The 26,500-nt window shown below is 31.4% G+C and overlaps 2 protein-coding genes across 2 annotated transcripts; one reads left to right on the top strand and one right to left on the bottom strand.

Moving 5' to 3' along the window:
• Positions 1 to 8,312: 8,312 nt before the first annotated feature.
• Positions 8,313 to 9,069, top strand: LOC137808360 (STS14 protein-like). The gene has a single exon (XM_068609430.1). The coding sequence runs from the start codon at positions 8,374 to 8,376 to the stop codon at positions 8,890 to 8,892; it is 519 nt and encodes a 172-aa protein (XP_068465531.1). The 5' UTR covers positions 8,313 to 8,373; the 3' UTR covers positions 8,893 to 9,069.
• An 890-nt stretch (positions 9,070 to 9,959) lies between these two features.
• On the bottom strand, positions 9,960 to 15,511 carry LOC137808361 (uncharacterized). The gene is made up of 12 exons (XM_068609431.1): positions 14,873 to 15,511; positions 14,719 to 14,764; positions 14,266 to 14,338; positions 13,715 to 13,798; positions 13,445 to 13,561; positions 12,618 to 13,085; positions 11,929 to 12,338; positions 11,712 to 11,811; positions 11,559 to 11,618; positions 11,371 to 11,457; positions 11,061 to 11,189; positions 9,960 to 10,640 (listed from the first exon to the last, which is right to left on the bottom strand). The coding sequence occupies exons 1-12, from the start codon at positions 14,880 to 14,882 to the stop codon at positions 10,338 to 10,340; spliced, it is 1,887 nt and encodes a 628-aa protein (XP_068465532.1). The 5' UTR covers positions 14,883 to 15,511; the 3' UTR covers positions 9,960 to 10,337.
• Between the last annotated feature and the right edge of the window lie 10,989 nt (positions 15,512 to 26,500).

Genomic DNA, 26,500 nt, shown 5'->3' on the forward strand with positions numbered 1-26,500 from the left:
GATTGGACCTTTCAGCAAAGAAAGGAAACATGATATGAATGTATGTGCATAACTTCTTGTTGGTTTTAACATTCATTATGAAGTAAAGCCAGCTGGAGGAATCGGATGCTGATATCTCATAAAAAGACTTGCACCCATTTAGTGATCCATTAGTGATCCATTGGTTTAACCTTTGTAACCTTTAAAGTTGTGTGTTGGAGATCTCACGTCGACTAGAAATGAGAACATTTTATTGTATATAAATGAGTGCAAACCTAACTCAATCCCATAAAACCGGCTCGTTTACTCAAAAAGCTTTCAAAAAGCTTTCATATATTGTTTTATAATGTTTTATAAGAAATTGTGTCACGTATTTTTCTTGATTTTGATACTTTCAACTTATTTTATTATTTATAAGAGATCAAGTTAATTATAATAATATAATAGTGGTATGTGAATTTTACACACCTGCCTCAACTCTATAAAATTAGTTTGAAATATTTTTATCTTTTTAATCATTGATGTGGAATAACAATTATAAAACAAAATTTATTAATGGTGATTAAATTTTTGCTGGTAAGGAAGTGGGAAGAAAGAACATAGTAAGTGGCACGTGATATTTAGTTGTTGAGTTGTTGTCCACTTAATCAACAACAAGTGGGAAATGCAATATCTCAATCAGGACGAACATTTTTACAGTTAAAAGGTAGGGCTCCTACTTTTGTCACTCACTCCACATTTCCACCATCTATTCGGCTAAATTAACTTTTTATTTTTCTTTCGCTGTGAAGTTTGGGAGAAAGAAAGTTACCTAATTCAATACTACAAAATTACACAACACAAAAATAACTTTCTTTCAAGTTAAAATCATCATTTATTGCAATATTAATAATCTTTTGAGAATTGTTATGAGACTACAATGTATCACACATTATCCAAAAATTCATATAACAAGTCATCCAACATTAATGCATATCATTCAATACTGTCCACGCATGCAAACACTCAAACCTAGCATAACCCAGTGACGTTTCAAGAGTTTCATATGTTCAAACATTAATCGATTAGTCGATTGACTTTTAAGTACATTGTAAAATAGAAATATTAGAATATAAAATATTAGTAGCTAAAATCTTAATAGTTAATTTAGAAATAATTTTATAATTTTTTATTAATAATAGAAACCACTTTAGATACTAATAATTTTTTAGTCTCTAAAATAATATCCAATTTAGTTAATATAGTGACTAATTATATTTTTTCTAAATTTAATTGTTATTTAATGATTTTCTTATAGAGCAAGTCCACGTTCATCCGAGTCGAGGTTGATCCATATTTAATAGAGTACGTCTAAGGGAGTCTTAGTTTGATTAAGTTTACTCGAATAAGTTATCCTGAGCCTAGATCAAGTCGAGTCGACTGGGTTTATATAAGTCGAGTCATGGCACGATCACATTCCATCAAGTTAGGTTAGGTCTCTGTCAAGTTAAGTTCGATCAGGTCCAGGTTAGTTGGACCCAAGTGGGACTAAGACAAATCGGGTTAGGTTTGGCCAAGTCAATTTGGGTCCTTATATATTAGAATAAGGCATTGAGTCATGGTCATATCACACCAAGTTTGATCAATCCCACATTAGGTTGAGTTGAGCTACCCATACTCAGGTCAAGACAAATAAGTTCAGACTCAGGTCGACCCACACTACAAAGGCCAGAATATGAATTTGAAAATATGAAGAATTTTCAATTCTTACCTTTTGGATGGAATTTAAATAATCTAATTACTCTAATGAAACTCTAAAATTTTAATTTCTTTCAAAATTCTTACTCAAACAACATATTTTATTATAAAACATTTTTAAAAAAATTAGTTGCTATCTTAAAATGCCTATCCAAACACTAGGTAAAAATGAATTATACCTTCTTAAGATTCCATGTCCAAACACACTTTAAAAGTGGATATGGGTGGCTGGTTGGATGTCATAGCTTTTTTTTTGTTCTACTTTTCATTTGTTGAACCAACTAGCTATGTAGCCATGTTTCGATACTTTAAGCTTGTTTCAACTCATTGGCAACGGCATATTAATGGCAAGATAAGTCTATACAATTGTATGGCTTAGATCAAATTTATACCGCCAAATAGTGATCTCTATGATATCAATTGGTATAGTCCAATATCCTCACTTGTAGTTTATAAATAAGTCACATGTCTCGTGATCTAGGAATAGTTTTATGCCAAAGAAAATTCGTTCAATTTAAAGTTCAGTACCTTTTAAATTATTTGTTGAACTTATCACTTCAAATTTTTTTTGCTGGTTGTTTTCCTCGTTTATTAAATGCTCATAGAAACACTATCAAATGTCACGTTTTCTTCAATCCGAAAAGACACAAACAGATAGAATAGTGACATTAAATACTGAAAGTAATATTAGAGAAAACTAATTGATGAACGAAAATATCTAATAAGAAAATTATAATATCTCTTGTTATAGGTATTTTCAAGAAATTATATATATTCCTGAGAATAGACAACAATTGTTGAAGTTTCCTCGCAATGGATCAGATGGCATAGTCAAAGAGGAACTTGACCTTAAATTTTTATTCACGATTGTGATAGCACTTGGAATCTCCACTTAGTCAAAAAGATAAAACCTAACCTAAGATGAATAATTGTATAGCTTTCATTGAGTAGTCCAAAATAAAAATGTCCATAATCTATTATTCTCAAAAACAGTAGTAAAGTACGATCAAGTAAATTGAATTTGGATGTTACTGGCCGTAGTAGACGTAACTATCCAGTGAAAAATATATATATACTCAAGAGTCAAGACGGTGCGATGATATTGTTCATCAAGTTGTAACTTTTTATCAAAAGTCACACTCAAATGTAGTATGATTTTGAAATAGCAGGTGACAAAGTAGGAAACAAACTCAATTCTTTAGTTAACTTTATCATAATTGCTCTCTATTAATGAATAATAATTGCAAATAAAGACCAAATATCTGATTGTGAATAGATAGTAGATGAGAAGTAGTGTCATGCAAGTGGATGATAATCATCATTTCAGTTGAGGAGTTGCAGTTTTAGTTTCTGAATTCATCCAAATAAAAATAAAAACTTTTGAATTTACATTTGGCCTATTAATTTTGAACTTAGGTTAGTCCATCATTAATTTTTTTATTAATTCATAAAATGTTTTATAGGCATGCTAAGTGTTTGACTTTAATTTATGTTATATGTTCGTATGGCATGTATACGTGCCATTTTTCAAGAGTTTATATTGTAATTTCGTCTCGATATATATTTGGTTCACCATATAATTTAATGGAGATATTATATCGTGTTAAAATTGTTTAGGATGTGAATTGATTAAGGATTCTTCTAAAAGGAGATATTCTTATTCTCCTGAGATAATGAAATCATATAGATGAAATTATTCTGGTAGTAAGATTTGCAGGAGGTTCATATGAATGAGTAAGTTCTTTGAAAAATAACTAACTTGACCTGTTATAAGAGTTAACCAACTCATATTAGGAGAGATGATATTGAGATTATTTATTTATGTGCATATAATTGTGTGGATTTCACAGTGAGATAGTATGACATGTGCAGATCTCGAAGTCTAATTAAGTCAATGCACTAGTCTTTCGAAAGTAGAGTCAAGTGTCTGTGTTGTGAGCTGGTAAAAATCTGACATGTGAAAGATGAATTTATGAATTTTAATAGACACTTGATGGTTTGAGAAATTGTATGAGACTTCTTATGTTTATTAATTTGAAATTGAAATTATATAGAAATATTTATATAACTAGCTTACCCTATTCTTTGTTTGTGTTTGTTTCTTTATCTATGATGATCGTGTTTTACATGAAAGTATATGAAGTTGCAGGTAATAGAACTCCTCAGTTAATTGTTGAAGGATGATATAACTTTTATTTGAATGTTTTATTTTATTTTAAAAAAATTGATGTATATATTAAAATCCCTATAAAAAAATATTTTTTTAAGATAATTATACCTATTCATATGTTAATCACATGTTTTATTTTTATTTTATTATATATAGATAAAAATTTAGAGATGATACATTATCATCAAAGTGCTTTGAACTCTCATTTCATCTTCACTAGTGTCAAAGTTCATAATATGAATCGAAAAGTAATTGTCAATAACACTGTACGTAATAAAAAAATAAAAAACTGATCTGAAATATTTTTTTTAATGTAAAAATAGACTAATCTGTAGTCTGAGAAGAAATACAAAATGCAACAGAAAAGGAACTAAAGAATGTAGTTTCCATTTATGACCATAGATCAATTCTTAAATATCTGAGGTGATTTTACGACTTCCATCTCTTTTTCCTACATTTTTATATTTGTTTTATAGGTTAGAAATATTTTGAACTACATAATTTAAATTTTATTTAAAATTGTGTGACTTTATATTTAAAAATGTATTTTTTATTTAAAATATATTTTAAATTATACAATTTAAATGTAATAGTTTTTTATGGCATAATTAAAAAAAATACATTATATATATATATATATTTTATACTATTGTAATATATTTTTGGATTGAGTAATTAAAAAACATTCGGAATACTAAATCTAGAAATGAATTTTAGAATAAATAATCTAAAAATTTGGAAATATATTTTTATTATGGATTACGCTATCTAAAATACATTTTTGGGTTCAGAAAATGTTTCTGAATTCTACAATCCCGCATGAAGATTCTAGACATTTCCAACATCCCGGTGAAGGTTGAGGAAGAAAACATGGTGTGCAAAACGTAATTTCCATCTTTTGGTTCTTTCTTAAAGGAAATGTTGTTTTGTAGAAGGCGGCCCATTAAAGTCAGGGATTTGTTATTCACAACACATTTTCCATAACTTCACTCTCATTTCTTTTCATTTTCTTACCTCGCTTATTGGCCCCATTTTGGTTCTCAACATCTTCTACCAGAATTAATTAACTCAGTTTTTAACTTATTTTTTCCAATGCAACAAAAACTTTGCATCACACACAACGGAAATGAGATTTTACGTATGTTAACAAGATTCATAAAAGCAGTTTGATGAAAGCAATTCATTAAATTATGAAAAATGATTATATAATAGAGAATTACATGTATTTATAAGTTGTCCAACCCTCCCCTATGGCAGATTATTTTTTAATTGTGATATTAACTAATTTTTACTGAAAGTTTACAAAAAAAATTATTTTTTTTCTCTAATTGTGTTTCTGTACTCCTTTAGGTCATTTTGTCACATTATTTTTAAAACACATCATAGATGGTATGAGCTTTGTAATTTTATAAGATTTTATTTGCATAATATATTAATTGAGTATATGATCAACATAATATATCCATTTTTTATATCGGTTATATATCAATTGATCTAAAAGGTCTTTCACTTTCTATAAGGCATCAAATATTTGAACCAATTAAAGTAAAAAATCATTTTTCTAATAATGATAATCTGTTTAACTTGTAAATAAAAGATTTAATTGATTAAAATCCTCAATATTATATATTCCAAAAACGTTAATTTATGTCTAAAACATTAAATGTGGTTATATTTCATCACATGTAATGCTTGTTCTTATTTCTTAATTTTTAATATCCATAAAGAACACATTCACATTTATTACATTATGTTTTAAAATGGATTAGTTAATGAATACTGTTTAAACCAACACATGTTGTGAAAGGAATACATTCCCAACGTTAAACAAAAAAAAAGTTATTAATGCATTTTGAAAATTTTCTTATTAATACAACAGTTATTGAAAATTCACTGAAAAAAAAAAGGATTCATAGGCTTTGTCGTCAAATGGATAACTCACACATGTAGATATCATGAAGTCAGTCATCAAGACACGAATGTAGTGTTGATGGTTTGTTATTACTTCAATAGGAGTTTGTCAAAAAAAATTATTTAATAATTTATATACGAGATTCATATTAAAATACCATAATACAGTTTTATTTTAGATAAGAAACTCTATTAAATATGTTTTTTACAACAGTGATATTTGCAATTTTGTTGATAAAAAATGATAATAAATGAAGTCTGATTAAATATGATGTTTGGCCACAGACATGACAGGGGCATTGTTTGATGAATTAGCTCGTTTACCCATGCGCTGACTTTTCACCCATCCCAACCAACCCCTAATACATTACTGCCTCCAACAATATTTAGGGTATATATATAATGATTTTATGTAATAATTATTATTTACTCTTTGGAAAACTTAAGTGTTGGAAAATAGATAGGGGAAAAAATAGATAACTCTTAATTTATGAAATGATAATAAAAGGTTTTGAAATTTAAAATGCTAAGTTATGGTTAGATTTAAAAAAAAAAAACATTTGAAGTGAGATTAAAAAAAATATGTTAGATACTTATCATTCAAGCCATAGTTTCAACACTCAAGTTGTAAAATGAGAGTTTAAGTGAAAGAGATATTTTATTCATTTTTTCTTCTCTAGATGTTTATCTTATGTTCATTTGGACATTCCAACAAGTAGAAGATGTATCAATGATTTCTTCCCAATGTAAAAGTGGTGGAATGTTCAAACGAGAATTTTATAACTCAAATGAAGTAGAGTTAATATTTATTTTCTTTTCTTCAAAAGAATATCACTCAAGTGAGGAGATACAACTTAAGTAGTACTCATTGAGTTAAAATCTTAATGTTTTCTTAAGACTAAGTGATTTGTGGGATGTTTGAAGTGGGAATAAAATGATTTAGATATATATTATGTATGATGGGAAGATGTTAAAAAATATAATAAAGTAAATTTGTAAGAAACTTGGTAATGATGTATTTGAATGAATAATTATGAAAATCTTAATGTTTGGACAGATAAATTGAGATTTGGATGGAGATAAGTGGTATTACTTAGGTGGTAATTTGACATGTTTGAGATAATATGATATTGAATATTATGGAAAAAAAAAACATATATGAAGATTTCATTGATAATCTAAATGATGTAAATTAAGACAATAGGGTGAAAATGGATGAATGTTCCTAATACTTGATATTATACAACAATTTATTTGAAATGCTTATAAAAAGTCTCAATGTACATTAAATTAAGAATTAGATGTTAGTCTCTTGTGAACTTGTCTATTATATGTCTTTCATGATATGTCAAGTTATGTAATTCTTTATTGATCGAGATATGTATATTAAGAGTGAATTGCATTATGATATAGTTTCTTGATGATTAAAGCAGGTGTCAATAATGAGTTGTGATTGATGTTCTTTGATGACTATTTTTTTTATAAAAAATAGTGATTTGATTGATACAATAATTTTTAAAAAATTATAAAATAATATATTTAATAAATTGATAAAATTATATTTATTGATAAATTAATTGTAATTAATTATTAAGTAATAGTAATAATGATATTATTATTATTATTACAAGATTTTATTATTATTACTTTCTTCTTAATATTTTTATTTTTATATTGTTCTTATTTTTATTATTATCATTGACGAATTTCGTCTTTATATTTATTAGATTTGGATTTTAATTGATTATACTTGATTTCGTCGAAAATCTTCGTTTTATTGGAAGAAAGAAATTAAGGCATGAAAATTTAAACTCCTTAAGTAAAAAAAAAAAAAAAAAAAAAAAAAAAAAACTTAAGGATTGAAAGGGATTAAAAATATTATATATAGAGATTAAAATTATATTTATAAGCATAAGATCTAAAATAAAAAAAATTATATTCATAGAAACTAAATAAATTATTAATTTCTTAATCAAGAAGCACTAATTAACAGGACTCTTAAAATAATGATGAAAAAGAAAATGCAAAACATATATATCATAACAGTTAAAAGACATGTTACAACAATATTTAAAATTTTTAATCATCATAATAATTTTCAATAAAAATATTTTGTTTTACCATTGCACTTGGTAAATTTTTATTTTCACTCCAAAATGTTACAAAAACCATATAAAACCTATGTTGTTTTTGCTTAACATTATCTTTAATTTTCAACCAGCTATATTTACAAAAGAGTAAACATATTTCACTCTTTTATACAACATTTCTTATAGAAGGAGAAAAGTTTTTCTTTGACTTTGTGATCAGTGAAAAAATACCTTTAATAACTGTTTATAATAATATAATAATAATTTTAATTAAAAAATAAAACAAAAATAAATACTATTAAAAGTGTGATATAAGATAAATAATTAAATATTAAAAATAGAAAGAAAAATAGTAATAAAAATAAACAAGTAATAAAAAATGTTAGGGACAAAGAATAATTGCTGGTATTATATAGAGTGTACAATGTAGACACAGTAACACAACATACACCAGACGAGTAGGCCACACTTCACATCAAAACCAAAATGCTTTATTCTGCACTGTTTCTGTTGGCAGCTCTCGCCACGTTCCACGGCTCATCGGAGGGAGAGACACCGGCGGTGGCTCCCTCGCTCCCCGCGCCGGCGAGAGAGTTCTTGGAGGCGCACAATGAGGCGAGGGTGGCGGTGGGCGTTGAGCCGCTGCGGTGGAGCGAGCAGGTGGCGAACGTGACGAGCAAGCTGGTGCGGTACCAGAGGGACAAGATGGGGTGCCAGTTCGCCAACCTAACCGCCGGAAAGTACGGGGCGAACCAGCTTTGGGCACACGGCACGGCAGTGACGGCGCGCATGGCGGTGGAGGAGTGGGTGAAGCAGAAGCAGTTCTACAACCACACCGACAACTCGTGCGTGCCCAACCACAAGTGCGGTGTGTACACGCAGGTGGTGTGGAGGAAGTCGGTGGAGCTCGGGTGCGCTCAAGCGACGTGCGTGAAAGAAGAGGCTAGCTTGACCATTTGCTTCTACAATCCCCCAGGGAACTACGTTGGGGAAAGCCCTTACTGATTCTTCCTCTTCTAATTATCTCTCCGTTTAGTTTATTCTTATCTATGTTAATCATGCTTGTTTGTGTTGTGAAGTTCTGCTAATTAATCCAGTGAAACTGTTATATCTATATCTATGTGTAATGTAATGAGTTCTTTCTGAAGTAGAATCAGATGCCATGAAACCACATTGCATGGATTTTGATGGTTCTTGATTTGGATCTTCCATGCAAACCTTCCCATTTGCTGATATGTTATTTTATTTCTGGTTAGCAGATCTTGTTTCCATGGAAAATTATATCTTTTTCACGTATAAACACTCGTCGTATCTTGATCTTGAAACATTTTAATAATGATAAGGTGGGCCAGAGTGAGTAAAATCTAGGGATCGATGATGTCTGTGAAAGGTTATTAGGGCATTGACGTGGTGTCTTGTGGGGGTTTTGTCAACTGCATGCATGTCAGTAACTTTATGGCATGAATGAATTATGTGGGGGTTCACGTGCAAATGCTCGACGCTGTGGATCATCCCATTGAACAGGGAACTTTTGTTTCAAATTTCAACTCAATCCAAAATATCTAATCGCCATTATTATCTTTCTGTGTCCGTTTGCTTCTCACAAATTCTTCACTGTACACTTGTGATTCGGTCCGTAAGTTTTCTCAGACTCTTCTGCTCTTTTTTTTTATGGTGAAAACTCCATTCTTTCTAGTTGACCCGCAGATGTCATGTTTTCAACTTCAAAGAAATTATAACATTTTTTAAAGATTTGTCAAACAGAAATCATGACCAGTATGATTAATGTGAAGTTGAACTAGTATTTTTTTTTTCCATAAACTGAACCATCTGGCGAAGGAAATTCAGTTGATATTGAAAGTTAGGTGAAGAACTCGTCACATGACAACAAGCAACCATTGTGTGACAGGACACAACAGTAGCGTCACGTGATTGTTATAATACTGTATGTAGCAATCTCAATGCACCTCTAGTTTTATACTTTTATGTACGCAATTTAATGCATTTATTTTAATCAGCAATAAACGCAATTTAATGCATGACAGGGTAGTTATGAATCACAACAAAAAATATAACCCAAATAAAATTGATTACAGCCATACATCATTTATATACTGCTAATATCACAATCTCAACTCTATGAATAAGGTACATCAATTACAGATAATACAATGAAACAGTAACACAATACATACACAAAATGCAACACGTTGGAGTATTAGATTTTGCTGTTGCTGCTACCCTGTCAACTTTGTACAAAAGAATACATAATAGAGCGAACAATGTAGATCAAGGTTTAAAATTGCAGAGACAGTCGTAGTTGCAGTTCCATTGTCATCCTCGATATTTTGAAAAATTGCTGAGAAATGCGACTGCAATTGCAGTTTTGGACTGTTTTTAAAGCTTGATGTAGATTGTCTCCCATAATAAGAAGTAAGGCTACCGAGCAGTTATTTTACCAGCTCCTTGGGTACGAGATATCGAAAAGTGAAGTTGTGTGGAATCCATTCTATGCTTTTCTTAGATTTTGCAAGGTCATATTTTTTAACACTCTTTCTTAGAGATTCGGGTAGAGACTTTTGGATCATCTCCAAGGTACCAGCAGAGCATAAACCCGAGTCTTTACAAAATGACTCCACGAGCTTAGGTAAGAGTATTTTCTTGTCCTTCCGTACCCCAAAGGTGGCTCGAATGTATTCTTCCTTTGCAGCTTCTAGTTCTTGAACCACTCTCTTGGGTGTATACACACGTACCTGCCATAGTTTTAAACAGATAAGCAACTCGTTGAAGTTAAGCATGTAAAATGGCTATGTGATGTTTATCTGCTTATCCATATCCATATCCATTAACATTAACATGTTTATCCCCTGTACACTTGTTTGTTTCTAACACATTTCAAAGACAGGGTATCAGACCTTTTTATAATGTAGTCAAGTCAACTCTTGTAAAGTAAAATCCACATTAACTATGAAGGCACTAGAACCACTACTATAAGGGATTTAATTCTTTCAGCCCAAACCGTGTTTACTATATAATTAGACAAGTCTAAATGAAATTATTTCATGTCTAAATTATTTGTGCTATGTTTCCTCAATTTAATTTGTTCTCTGTTGAAAAATAGAATGTTACAACAAGTCTAATCAAACCACCCACAGAAGAATCGGAATAAGTACCGCTGGATCAGAATGGTTTCCTGAACAGAGTGCAAAGTGTAGAAGAGGCTCAGGATGCTCAATTCCATATGCTTGTCGTCCATCTCCAGCTTTGAATTTTGTCCTTAGAGAAAAGAACAAGCGTAGCCACTACAAGAGGATGCGAGTTAGAAGAAGCTCCTTCTAAGTCACTCAATAGAATTTACAAAATAAATACATTGCATATTGAGGAGACATTTCAAAGATATCCTAAATGAATGCCTATTTCTTTTTCGTTTTAAATTTTATTGAAGGGAAAGGTGGAAATGCATTAGTGGATGAACCACACCACCTGTCCGGGGCGAGGCATCTGGCACCCGAGTATAGCGTTCTGTATTGTGTCTGCACTGACTGTATGACCACCAACATTATATGCAGCCTGCAAAGGGCATCCATAACATTGAGAAAGTCAGAAAAAGGAAATTGGCTAAATGGGTTCATCCTTTAATGGACCATTGAGCTACCACAATTAGTTTTTACCTTCAACAGAAGGAGGACTCTTTTCACGTTGTTTTGTGGAATTCCATAAGCCAAAAATGCCTATTAGAAACCAAAGAGCATATTACAACCTCAATAAGTGACAAATGCAAAACTATTAGAGTGAGACATTGTTTTGAGAATAATAGTAATTACATGCATCACCAAAGCATTGTGTATGTTGATCCAGAAAGCTAATCTCTCCTCGTGTTTTAACTTCCCAGGATCTACATCTTCTAATTGACAAATAAGTGATCTGAAATAACATGTAAGTGGATGGCCATTATAACTCCAAGAGACTGCAGAGTCCTGCTTAACTAAGTACTTTTCACATTAAAGCTTCATGATCTCAATCAGATATTAACAAACTCACCTGAAATTCTTCAGCAATTGCTCAGTATCACCCAATTTCTGATTCTCTCGGTAAATCCACGATACCTCAACCATGGTGCTGTATGGCCCACTAAACTCCTTGAGTCCTTCTACATGGAAAGGATTGTCTAACCGCACATCAAAAGAGGAATTATTCCTAAACCCTGGACTCCACATGTCTCCTTGATCTCCAATAGAAAAACCACTAGTTGAAGACAAGGATGAACTGGGAGATGAAAGACCAGGATTTGTCGTAGATGGATCTGCGAGTTTGCAATATATAGCTGATATGCATTTGACCATATCCTCAGAAAGCCTATTAGGTGTATTTGGAATATGATCAGATATTCGAGTGCCAAGATGTTCTGCCAAACTGATTATTCTTGATGAAGCATCAACATTTTGGGCATACTACACAGATTAAACTGAGTCAAAATCCATAGAAGGTGTTCAAAAAGATGATTCTCTGAAATTAGCATATGTTTACAAAGAGAAGTATACATAACAGAACAAAACTTCACAATAAAATGAATACTGTCATGTATTCTTCCATAAGGATAAAAGTATGTCCAAGTAACCAAGACAACTGTTATCTATAATGGTATGATTGCAGCAACTTAATGTGCTAGGAACCATACATACAAAATACAAAAAACAGATAAAAATAAATTTCCATCAAACATGATTTACCTCCATCATGGACAGTGGTTGGGAATGACAAGCACGTAGAGATTCAGTTAAATCATCTGCTGCAGGAGGCGATACTCTTGTTGTAAATGCTGTACACTGGGATAATGAGGAGTGACAACGATATACACCTGAGTCTAAGTGTTTTCCTTCTGGTTGATGTACACTGTATTCTTTCCCAGAAGTCAGAGGTTCATTTACACTATATTCCTTTTGCGTAGCATCAAGCTCATGACCAAATGATTGTACTGCAGAGCTTCCTCTTTTGGTTAAGAGCTCAGGCTTAGATACTTCAACGAATATTGCTGTAGGTTTTGTTGGAGGAGACTTAACTTTTTCCCCCTTGGTAAATGGAGCTACAGAGGGTAATTGTTCATCAAATGCTTTACGATACAAGGAGAGAAGATATTGTTCCAAATACACAACTTCTAACTCTAACACCGCAATCTCTTTAATTAATTTGGACGTTGGCTGGAGTAAAAAAAAAGTAAAAATAAAAAATAAGTCAAGACAAACAGAAAGACATACTTGACAAGAAAATCGTAGCTGACTTATAATCCTAAACAATGTATAATCATTTATGGCCGCAAAGTAATCTTATGATTTTCCAACACATACAAGGAAGAATTGAACTACAAAAATATCCACCATCAACCTCCAATACATAAAGCAAAACTCTATGTACGTTTGCAACATCAATTTTCTTTAAATGGTTAAGAAAGCACATAATTCTCAGCGTGATAGAGAACCAGTTGGTAATCGTATAAAAACTATGACATCAGAAGAAAATGCATATTTATTGGCTCAAAATTTGTTGAAGAAGTTCCAACCTTAGGCAGTATCATGTCATTTGATGTAACAAGAGATGCAGGTCTGTATCCAAGAGCCTTTTCTAACGTGCATCTGACCTCAAATTGATTTTGTAGTCTTTTCTCTAATAGTAAAATCTGCCACAAGATAATTTAAACACAAAAATAGACATGGATATTAGGTAGAAGTATCATGAAGCACAAGAAAAATGTGAAGAAAAACAGAAAGAAAATGACTGCTTGAGTAGAATATGCAATAAAAGAATTGTGATAAAAGTTCTGGTGTTGTACCTCTTGCTTCAGTGTAAGTTGAACGTCATTTGCAGGAGTTCGTTTTTTCCTAGGCTTACCGCATTCTGTGAGGTACCCAGTATCCTGAAACCATATCAAAGTCATACATAGGTGTGAAAATCTTTCTTCTAAATAATTGTCTAGAAGTGAGTTGTAGAGACTGTGGACGACACAGAACGATACCATTTTATTAAATTAGACCACCATTAGCATAGGTGTATGAGATGAAATTAATTGTCAAACATATATGCTTTCCTTAAAAAAAACAATTCTCTGTTCATCCATTCCTTTCCCATACATCCCATACATAAATTTGACAAAATTATTTTTTTATTAAAATTTCTGGCTGCCCTTGGCTTTTGTAGTACCATTTATACCAACAAAACATCCCCTCACATCATCACCCCTGAAAACAACTAACATTTTTTTCAGCATCATAAATGCCAAACAATTCATTTATAAAAACAGCACCTCCAAATCCCTAGCTAAAAAAGAAAGAAAAGAAAAAGTGAAGGAATATATTGATAAAATAACGTAGTGATTGATTATACCAGCTTTGTTCGATCTGAGGTCTCAAGGTGGTTATCTGCATTATCATCCTCCATTCTTTTCTTTTCAGGAAAGCTGTCATACCAAAACAGTAAAACACAATTAATATATATTATGAGTCGATGTCTGGTTCTGTATTTTACTTTGTGGTGGTGCTCTTTAAGGTCATGAAACCCCAATTCTCATCAATTCAGAGAGGTATGAGCCTTCAGTTTCACTTTCAACCAGAAATCCCCTTCTCCCAAAAGGATGTGCTCAAATGGATGAGATAAGGAATACATAAAACTAGACCCAAAAAGAAAGAACGAAAGAATGAATAATTGGAGAAAACATTAATATAAATGCAAAATCATCGTTGTCCGTTTTCCCAGAGAAGAAAGAAACCCCTAATGCCTGAAGTCCACAATTGAGAGAGTACAAGTGAAGTGAAGAGCGTAAGGAATAGAGGGGGGCACCTCTTTGAACGCTTGTGGCTTGGAATCAACCCTTCATGCCCCATGCCTAAAACCATCCAAAACCAAAGTCATTTCCAGTGAACAAAGTGTACAACACCACCAAAACAAAACAAAAAAAGTGGGAAAAGAAAGCAGCACAGGGTCAGCATCGTACCCTGAAGCATTACAGCCAAGAAATCAGGAAAAGAACACTTGAGCAATGCAATGAGCCAAAAAGCTGAAACACTATATAGCCCAGATACCAAATTAGCCAATAAAGTGTACAAACTATTCCAAGACTTGAGTTGATTTGACTAGAGTAGTTGCATTTGAGGAGTGAAAAGCTTCCTTAGTACACACAAAAGGGATCATTTGCAGTGCTTGGTGCTAACACATCTTGGATAGACATAAACACAAGTATAATGGCAAATGCATAGACCAAGCAAAATACAACCCAGGAATGCAGAGAATAGATTAATCAGGCTTTTGACCAATGAGGGTTCAGTTTTGACAACCCCCTGGTGAGGTGCTAAGTGTTTTGTGCTATGCTCATAGCCTTTATGGAAAGGGTGGCCTTTTGCAGTGGTAGACCGGTGTGAAATGTCAAAACGTTTACCAAAAGTTAACAAAATCTCCCTGTAAAAGGCTCTACAGATCCAAGGTCCCGTTAGAGAAGAAGAAAATAAAATACTGGCTCAATACACATTACATACTCATTCAACTTATGAATGACATAAAGTTGCCCACGTCCCATTCTTCAATCAACACTCGCTCTTATGTAGTTTGTACCAAACCTTTAAACAGAATCTCTGATAATCTTCTAAATGAAAAATATATACATATATATAATTGTAAAAAAATAAATAAACTGTAACAAAAGTGATTAGCTTTTTTTTTTACACAAGTTAATTGTTAATAAATTTTATGAATATTTCACACAAATAATAGAATAAAAAAATATATAAGTAATAGCACATTGTCGTTAATAATTTCACTGTAGAAGTACCAAGATTGTTTAAAGTTATTTACTTGTAGTGCAAAGATAGCAGACAAATATTTTCAAACGTGAGAAGATTATCATAATATCTTAAGACAATGTTATTTGCATGTAACACTTGTTATATTTTTAGAATAATATCACTTTTTTTTCAATGCAGCCACTTTCTTCTTCTTTTTTTTCTAAAAGGGTGTGATGCAAACATAGGATATGCAAAAATCATTTTTATATTATTTTACAATTTTTCAAAAGAAAGAGCAAAAGTTGGTATGTGTGTGGAGGGGGAGGATGAGAATTCAGCTTAATCAATTATATACTATTTTTTTTGTTAAATGTTCTGAAAAATATTATTTTTTTCCTTAATACCCACCCTAATTATTATTTGCATACATATATGAAAAAAAGAAAGAAAAAAATACAGCAATCCTTTTAATAATTTCATACAATCTAAATTCATTACATTAAAAGTCACTTTAAGAATCATAACTAAACATTAAATAGGTTCTCTCATAATCAATTTAAAAAACACTGATTATTTAATAATCAATTCACGACCAACTCAAGTACACACTTATTATAAATCAAAAGACCATAATTCTAAGTGAATTAGCACCAAGTCCGAATCTCAAGCTTTAGAGAAGAAAAAAAAAACACTGCAATTTCGTCCTTCCATTGTGCAATTTATATGCCTATATCAATCTTTTAGTACTTTTTTTTTCCTTTTAGATTTAGAGAGGGTTATTTTGATTTGAATAAAAAAAAATCTTGTAACATGACTCCTCTGTAGCTGAGAAGCTTTGTTCCGTTGCCAATAATATTTGAAGATGAGTTACCAAAATCCTCCTTCCAGCAATCAAAACATAATTTGTGGAACATATGTGATTAATGGATTAAGATAGAACCATTCTCTTTCATTGACTGTTCATACGACCCTTGTACATGTATATATAGGTGGGTATGGTATTTTCAACATTTTCTGCTCTCGTTGGTGAGAGTTGATGGGTGATGGTCCGTCCACCTTTGTCTCATTTTGCATCACATCTTTAATAATTAAGCCACTTGATTTGATGCACCGAAATCAAGAGCCATGAAAATGGTAATAGAGATAAAGATGAGATGTTTATTTTTGGTCCAAGAGATACATTTTGACTGTGCCAACACTGGTGGAACCCTTTATTTGTTTAGGTGCATTGGATTAATCTGTTACAATATGTTAGAAGGCTCGCAGATTGATTTGAATTCCATCATTTTGGTATGGTTCTTGTCATGTCCTTTGATGAAAAAGGCATTTTGTTTGCACTCCTACCTGACCAATCAGGTTTTAAAGATTGTAATCAATAATGGGAAACAAGTGACTAGGTAACAAAACAGTGGCTTAATTGCAAGAAGGAAAAGAAAGGGTTTATCTCAAAAGTGATGAAAGGTGAAGAAGGATAAAAGACCTTGGATGATAGAAAGGAGAAGAGGTTTTGTGGGGTTTCTCTTTGTCTAATTGTCTTTTGGGGGAATTAAGAGATGCCCCATTTTGTCCTTCAGTATCAAAGAGATTAACGTTTGTCACAGAATCATCAAATATAATACAATATGTTCATTAATGGGAACTCGACCTTTTCCAAAACCAATACAAAAAGAAAAGGATGGGAGTGCGGTAAGGTGACCAGTTCTCCCTTTTTGTCGTCATATTAAACTACTCAGATAAAGTTTCTTTTTTGCTGCACACATTGCTTAGACAGAGAAAAAGAAATGAAAAAGGAGGGAACAGGCACAGGAAAAGCCTAATTGGTGAAGCTACGTGAGAGAAAATTCCTGAGGAAGGAATTTGTTGGTAAAACCTGATCACATGCAAGGTTATTAATGCACATTTTATTATGGAAAATTATCCTTACAACTTATTCAAGATTGGAGATAAAAGGGGAAAAAAAGGGACACATAACACCTTCTGCATAATAATCACAGTCTAAATTTCTATTTCTTTGTTGAAATTAAGAGTAGTTAATTCATTTAAAGCATAAAATAAAGGGCTTAATAGATAACAAAGCCAAGAGAGGCTACAGACAAAGATTTGTAAACATCTGTGGTGAGCTTAACTGTGTTGAATAGTTATTTGCTCTCAAACAACATTATCCTGGTCAGGGAGATTGGTTATGTGTGATATATATAATTAATTAGTTGTGCTGTTGGGAAAATGACAAAGTGTTTTATCATATTCAAACTTTGTTTTCCTTTAAACTTGACAAAGTGACAAATTTTTTAAGAGCCTCCTTGGGTTATTTTCTCAGTGGACTGAGTAAAAACAAAACAAACATGCAGGGGTTCTTCTTTGGACAGATATGCTATTTTAAACTTCATTACAGAGTCGAAAATTTTGGTCCCAATAAATAAACAAATGAAACTTCTATTTTATCTTATCGTGGAAATTTCGTATAAGTTAGATGGACGAATTTCTATGCCACAAAACACCAAAATAACAAGAAAAAATAATGTGTAATATATGGTTTCAGACCAAGTGAGAGGATCCGTTTTCAAATCAATCTGACAGACATGCTTCCTAGATCCATGTAACAGTCGAAATTGTCTAATTAGATTCTCTAATTGAGTATTGCAAAGCATAGTAGCCATAAGATAAGAATCTAAGTTCATAGTTTCGATACACATAGTTGAGATTCTCCTTAGAAATTTGATAAAATCAGTTTTATAAACACAATATTAAGTTGAATGAACTTGGTTAAATGGTAAAATAGTTGTTTTGTATAGACATTGTATCTTGAAGGCTTCTACTAGAGTGCAAACACTAGCTACCAAGATAGGATTTGAAAGGGTAAATAAAATGATTTGTCTGTTTCATTTGCAGAGTTACAAACTAGGAACAGTTTTGAATGAATTGATAAAAAGACAAATTAGAAGTATTTCATTTGAATGTAAATTCAAATGCAGATTGGAGGGCTTCCACACTTGTCTGAAGAATGGTACTTGTAATACGTGATCTCTTGTCTTTGTTCCTAGTCATATTATATTAGCTAGCATTTGTTTGTTTTTCATGTGTAAAACAAACATAATTTTGAATAGCAGTAAAACAAATCAAAATTGGTTTTTGCATACACTATATACGAGACCACCTTGTACTTGTAAAATAAATAAAAAAAGTATAGAAAATTGCATATGTAAAAGAATTGTAAACAGAAAAGAGAAAAATGTGAAATATGATGAAAAGTATTGAAAAAAAATGCATTTGGTGCTGTTATTATTTGTACTTTTGCAGGTTTTATTTTTCCTGTAAAACAAAAATTGAAAATTCAATGTCTTTTCAAGGGCTTCGTTGTTGCCTTGTTAGTAAAATTCTCACTGGGCAAATCCGTCTACTTCAATGCACTTTATGAGTACAGCCAATTAAAAGTGACTTTTCATACCAGAGAGTACAAATGTTGCTCAAATCATAAGAGCATGATGAAGTGCCAAAATCAAAGTTGTTTCCAAATTGTGGATAAAAACTTGGCTGGTGCAGGATCATACATATATCTGCTACTCTACTGAGCATGGAATCTGATGAATAGTGTCTCTCACTGCCTCGTAATGACAACACCTAAATCCACAAATTATGTCCAATAGCTAAACGTGGAGGGAAAGAAGAGAGTGACACGGTGACTCACTGTTCATTGTCAGTTTATCATGGACTCCTATAATATGTTACCCCATTTTTATTTTTTATTCACTATATTTTTTTGAAGGCTATCTTACACGATATCATGAGCTAACTTTTCTCAGTTACATTTAATGAATTAACATCGTATTATAACAAATATGTAGTTAAAGGAAATCTGAATGAATAATCAAAATGTTTATCAGTTGATTGTTTTCATCAGTAATGGGTACCATGTTCATGGTTGTCAAAAATGGTCTAAGAAAAATGTTTGGTTTTGAGAATTTGTATTGGAATCCCAATTGCGTGACATAAAAGGCGAAGTTTCCAAAGACGTTTAGACAAAGCAGTGAATGCCAATCGTATATTACAAGCAAAAGGCATCTCTCTCAGTCTCTCTTTTCCTACTCCTACTGTCCCCACTTCTCTCCCTCCAAAGATGGTCCAAATTCCATTATCTTAATGCCTGCATATACCCTCCTTCAAGGGTCATAAACTAGTGGTTGAAGCTCCAAACCTACAAAATTTAATATTCTGCCATACTTAACCTAGCTCTACCAAACCATTGCTCTCCAACAATGATTTCATTGCCCTATTAATTCCCATATCACAACAATTCTAGTATTAATCTTTTTAGCTACCAACATTGTGTTTCTCTTATCATGTGTTGTGGTAAATAACCAACCAAGGTTTTGCTTCAAAAACAAGCTTTTCAAAACAAATACACCAACAAAGGAGGGTGTGGAGTTCTATATATTGCAAATACACTCTTCACATATAAATGAATTTTGAGTTATTTAAATGACATGAAAAAAAGTAGGTCCTTTTGCAAATGTATGAAGATTTATACGGAAAGGGTATTTCCGCAGGCTTTAACATTAGTGACACAGTCTAGTGAGGAGATGTTTGCGCGGAACATCTTCGTTGGCTTCTAATGCTTTTTATGTTCCTTTTTTCCCCCCTTTTTATGCTTCTCTGTTTATGACAGCTCTTTCTCCAGATTCTCTGCTTCGTTACCCATAAACTATCTCCCAATTTTATTTTTTTTAATTTAGAAAACTAATTCTTACATTTACCACATGTATGATGATGTATATATCTTCACCATAAATGAATAATAATCCCTGCACTAAAAGTTCTACTACTTTTGACACTTGTTGACTTAGCATCAAAATTATGAGCTATGGACTAAAACAAAGGAAGTAATGATGCTTCATGTTTCCTAAAATCCTACCCTCAATCATTGCGCAAGCTGTTCTCAACATATACCTAAAACTCAAGTTAAAGAAGAACAAAACATTTGTTGAACCATACTCCATTGTAGAGAAAAAAGAACATTAGAGTATGCATTAGAAGAAAAAAAAGTGGTCAAAGGAAAAAGAACTTAGCTGAGGATTCGAAAAGAAAGTAAATCAGAATATAATCTCCTTAACTTTAAAGTCTTTTTAAGCAGATATAGTGTCTTATCCCTTTTAGCCATTAAAAGCAATCAAATTCCATTGGAGTTAGATACATTCTTTGCATGTAAAAAATACATCAACTTCTGTTTCTAGTGACTCGCCGAGAATAGAATAATACTATGAACAATAAAATCCATAAAAAAAGAGGCTTTCTCTTGAGGAGGAGTTGGTGACAACCAAACCGAACAACTATAATATGTCATACATAAAAATAACTGTCATGTCACCCATTAGTTATTAGTTAGAGCTACCAATACCATTACTTAGTGGCAACCCTAATTAACAAAAGTGTTCTGAACTTTGAGTGGTAGGGAGGGTAGTTGAGGAGAGGGTGAAGGGATGCAGAAACCAAACCAAACCAAAAATGTTATCTACATTAATGTGTTACTTGCATCCTTTCCAAATTGCAACCTGAAATGAATTTAATCATGCAGATGAAGTTGTTGGTTCACTCCATGCTATAAAGAATGTTTAATGTAACGAAACAATTTAAACAAACTAACCCAAAATGGGTCGTTGCTGGATTATAAGAGTATTTCATTTTTGCAATCTATGAACTTTTTTCTTTTTATTCCTTTTCATTTAAAAATTTATATTTTGAAATATATTTGTTACATTTGGAATCATTGTTTTCCCGATAAAACTAGTGAACCAAGAATTTTATACAATATGAATCTAGATTGTTATAAGGTATGGTTCACTCTCTATTTTTTTTCTTTCTATAATTTCAAATTATATACTATATTAATATTAAAAAATATTTCTATTTTATAATTAAATATTAATATTAAAAAATATTTCTATTTTATAATTAAATATTAATATTAAAAAATATTTCTATTTTATAATTAAATATTAATATTAATACTTTTTTTAGAAAATATTGCATTTTCCTTTTATTGCTATTATTATGAAGACAGTTACATTTTTTCACTTATTTATTTATTTTTTAGTTTTTTTCATAAAATTAATTATATTATTTCTCTCTTCTAAAAGATAATATCTTAAAATTATTTATTTTCTAGTAGTTTTTTAGTTAATTTAAGAGCTACAAAAAATTACATTTACAAGACTTTTTACTTTTCTATTATCTCTTTCCTATCATTCTTTTATATATTTTTTTCTAATGGATGTAAAAATCAACTGGAATCTTGAGTGAATTCGATTCACAACATATTAAGCCGGGTTAGATTGATTTTTTTTTTCTAATTATAGAAGAAAACAATCTCAACTCACCTAATCTACAAAATAAAGGAATTTAAGTTGAATTATTAACATTTTTATATTTTTAAAAAAATATACAATATTCTCCTCTTAAATGTCTAATTATTTGAATGATTTAAATGTTTAATTTATTTTAATAATTTTATTTATTATATATTTAATATTTGAATTGAATTTGTATTAGCTAATTTACTATCTAGACCGAAAGATAAAGACTAAAAGATGATCTAGACCTAAAGGTCAAACTGAAAAGGTTGGACTGAAAAGTTAGACCGCAAATCTAAATGTAAAGAAAAAATAAATTAATAATATTAAACTAATTATTGTAACAAAGCTCATAAAACAAGCCCAAATGTATAGGTGTGTATTTAATAAATATTAGGTAAAAAAGAAAAAGCTCAAACAGGTTTTGTGTCCAATAAAAAAACATTATAAATAAATAACTAACCCAAGAGGTAAGAAGAGTGATTTTATCTGATAACTATTTTAAACCGATTATGACTTTAGCATCAGAACGTCTTTTAGGTACACATATCTACCCATAAGAGATATCTACCCATGAGAGGAGACCGGGAGGAGACCAAAAATCCAGACCTAGAGTCCAAATCGAGAGGACAGATTGAGAGCCCTAAACCATGAAAAAATCAAATAGAAAGAAGTTTGCTTTTATGCTTTGTAAGAACACTTCCCGAAAACTATTATCTCTAATTTAAAATGGTTTAAAATGAAAAAAAAAATTGAAATTAGTAAATAAATTCACCTGACAGTGAGCCTAATAAGTCAACCATGTAAGTTGTGATACTCCTCCAAGGAGTTTATAAGATTCAAGTGTATGAATCTTATGATGCGGTCGCTATATAAAATTGGAAGAAAAAAAAAGGTGAATGATCATATAAGTGACAAAATTTGGTTTTGGTACATGACTCAAGCAAGGCCAGCATTGGGTCTTGTTAGGAACTGTGAAGGTCTAAATAAAAGGGGTCCATTTTTTTAAGAAATTATGTATATTTTTTCATGTCAGTTTATGAATAAATTGAAATTATTGTTTTATTTAAAAATTATTACTGGGTAAGTTGATAGTTTTTGTTAATGTGTTACTTTGTATACTTATAGTGAATGAATTTTTCGTTCAATGTAACTTGTTAATAGGTAATTGATTTATGATAAAATATTATAAAAAAATTATTAAACAAAATCTGTAGTTTAAAGTAAAAAATAATTAGTTAATATATTAATTAAATTATATATTATTTTAGAGATTAAAATATTATTAATATTTAAAATAGTTTCTATTATTAATAAAGTTTTATAAAATAATTTTTAAATTGATATTTAAAATAGTTATCATTATTTTAGTTATTAATATTTTTAATTATAAATTAGTTTCTAAAAAATTAATAATATTAATTTAAAATATAAAATAGTAAGTAATTAAAATTTTAGTAGTTTTTTTTAAATATTAATTTTAAAATTATTTTATAAATTTTTATTAATAATAAAAGGTACTTTGGATACCAATAATTTTTTTAAGTTTATAATAGTCAAATGGTAACTAACTAGTCCCTAAAATTAGTTTTTATTTAATATTTATTTTAGTAGAGTATTTAAAACATTTACTTTTTTAATAAGATAAAAAAATACAAATTAAAACTCAAAGTACAAATAAAATAAATTAAAAGTTAGTATAAGAATAAAAAACATATAATTAAGTTTTAAGATGAAATTATATTTGTAAATAATAGACACTAATAATAATAGAGTTATAAAATTTATTAAAATATAAAATTAAATTAAATTATATACATAAATTAATATTTTAAAATATATAATAAATTATATACATTACTAATTTAAGGATATCACAATGGATCTACATTATAACATGAAAAGACTATCAATTAATAGTTAAAATAAATATCATACAAAAGTTAATAACAATGTGAATATTACAAGTATTAAATATCCTATTAAAATTATAATTGAAGGAGGTACCTAATTCTAAGATAATATTATGATAAAAAAATTTCTTATGTGCTACCACTCTAAGATAGTTGCTAAATGATCTAATATTTATCATAAGGTTCCATAAACGTTAATATCAATTGTTGGTAATATTCTCTCACCAACGTGCAAGAACCTCAATATGGTGGATCTTCTAGTAGATTTTGTAAGGTCGTGTATAAAGAAGTAGGTGGAATTTGATCACAATCATGTTTTTGTTAACAAAATAAAGTAGCAAACATTAATAACATTTAAAAAACTATATATCAATAGAGAAATAATTATTCATACATATAACATTAACAAGAGTCATATGAATATTTTCCTATCTTGATTTTTTAAGTGACATATACATCATCAAAATCATTATCGTTATCTTTATTAATCATTGTTGACATAAATGAACGCGTGTCATCAATATTACATTGTTCATATTTGTTAATCTCCCTTTATTTTTTATATAAAGAATAAGATATCAATGTTACATAAAAAAAAACATAGTGAAAGAATATTTTCTGTTTTATTCAATCTGTCTTTCATCTATAGCAATGATACATATATATAACCATAGCATTAGAACCCGTACAGAACCGTACAGATTCTTTTTCTAACATAACATCTGTAATTAAGACTAATTATAGACCCATTAATAGTGATTATATTCCTATAATTAAGTCTAATTATAGATTCATTAATAGTGATTATATTCCTGTAATTAAGTCTAATTAAGTCTAATAATGATTTTGTCCGGTAATATCCCAAGTTGGAGCATGTAAATCTTGAATGTCTAACTTGACCAAGATGGCTCCAAACTTTCTAGCACCGAGAGCTTTGGTGAAAAGGTCAGCTAGTTGTGTATGTGTGGGCACATAGGATGGAAGAAGGCGCTTGTGAATGATTTCATCTCGAACAAGGTGGCAGTCAACTTCAATGTGTTTGGTGCGTTCGTGGAAGACCGGGTTTTTAGCAATGTGAAGTGCTGCTTGACTATCACAATAAAGATGAATTGGGTCAGGATGAGGAACATGTAGAGAAGCGATAATGTCTTTAATCCACTTTAATTCTCGGGTGGTCTTAGCCATTGATCATCCGGTGAGAGATTTCCGTGTCAGTGGACAACTTGCCCAATCAGAATCACACCACCCAAAGAGTTGTAAGTTGTTCTCTCGAGGTAGGAGTATTCCTTGTCCAGGATGCCCCTTTAAATATCGAACAACGCGAAGAGCAGCTTGCCAATGCTCGGAGCGTGGATTTTGCATAAATTGAGATAAAGCTTGGACACTGTAGGCAAGGTCAGGTCGAGTGAAACACAGATAAATTAACCTCCCAACAAGTCTACGATAAGTAGCCGGGTCAGAAAGAAAAGAACCAGTAGCGGAGCTCAATTTGTGATTTTCTTCACATGGTGTAGTGGCGGGCTTCGCACCCAACAATCTGACTTCAGTAATGATATCTAAGGCATATTTCCTCTGACAAAGGAAGATTCCGTTGGGGGAGCGAGCAACTTCAACCCCAGGAAGTACTTGAGGTGGCCTAAATCTTTCATATGAAAGCATTGATTTAAGTAGCCTTTAAAACATTGGATGGCAGTACCATTATTCCCTGCAATCACAAGATCATCAACCTAGACTAGCACAACCAACTGCATGTCATTATTATTGAGAGTAAACAGGGAATGATCCTTCGGGGATTGTTGGAAGCCGTAACGAGTGAGAGAAGAAAATAGTTTAGCAAACCAACACCTGGGGGCCTGTCGGAGGCCATATAGAGACTTTTGAAGCTTGCACACTGCCCCTGGTTGAGATTCTTGGAAGCCAGGAGGGAGTTTCATATAAACCTCATCATCAAGATCACCATGGAGAAACGCATTGTGAACGTCCATCCGATGAAGCTCCCAATCTTTTGCGGCTGCTACTGCTAGAGTTGTGCGAATGGTTACCGTCTTTACGACAGGAGAAAACGTCTCGTTGTAATCCAAACCCTCCACTTGATGATTGCCAAGAATTACCAATCGAGCCTTAAATCTTTCAATTGTTCCATCCGAGTTGTATTTGATTTTGTAGATCCATTTACACCCAAGTGCCTTCTTTCCAGGAGGGAGAGCGGTGAGTTTCCAGGTGTCATTGAGTTCGAGAGCATGAATCTCCTGTGCCATAGCATCACGCCACCGGGGTTCTCGGACCGCTTGAGAAAAGAACAGGGGTTCCTGCTCGGTGTGTAAAGAGGCAAGAAAACTTTGATGATGTTTAGAAAAGGAATCACAATTCACAAAATCATGTATAAGATACGAAACACCTGAGGATTCTGTTGAAGGAGGTGACGGAACAGAGGGGCTTGACGGTATCGTGGTGGCTGCGACAAAATCACGTAACCGTACGGAAGGCAGCTTCGCGCGATGCCCTCGCCCAAGGGGAACCGCGGCCGTCAGCGGTGGTGAAGAAACCGACGGCGCCGTCTCCGTCGGACGCGGCGGTGGATCCGCGG

The sequence above is a fragment of the Phaseolus vulgaris genome, chromosome 3 (assembly GCF_000499845.2).
Source record: "Phaseolus vulgaris cultivar G19833 chromosome 3, P. vulgaris v2.0, whole genome shotgun sequence".
NCBI lineage: Eukaryota > Viridiplantae > Streptophyta > Magnoliopsida > Fabales > Fabaceae > Phaseolus > Phaseolus vulgaris.

What these genes read in the sequence shown, in the direction of transcription:
- LOC137808360 (XM_068609430.1), top strand. Translation starts at nt 8,374, where the DNA reads ATGCTTTATTCTGCACTGTTTCTGTTGGCAGCTCTCGCCACGTTCCAC.
- LOC137808361 (XM_068609431.1), bottom strand. An exon ending in AGCCACAAGCGTTCAAAGAG is followed by an intron (nt 14,339 to 14,718) that starts GTGCCCCCCTCT and finishes TTGGTATGACAG; the next exon opens with CTTTCCTGAAAAGAAAAGAA. An exon ending in AACCACTGTCCATGATGGAG is followed by an intron (nt 12,339 to 12,617) that starts GTAAATCATGTT and finishes TAATCTGTGTAG; the next exon opens with TATGCCCAAAATGTTGATGC.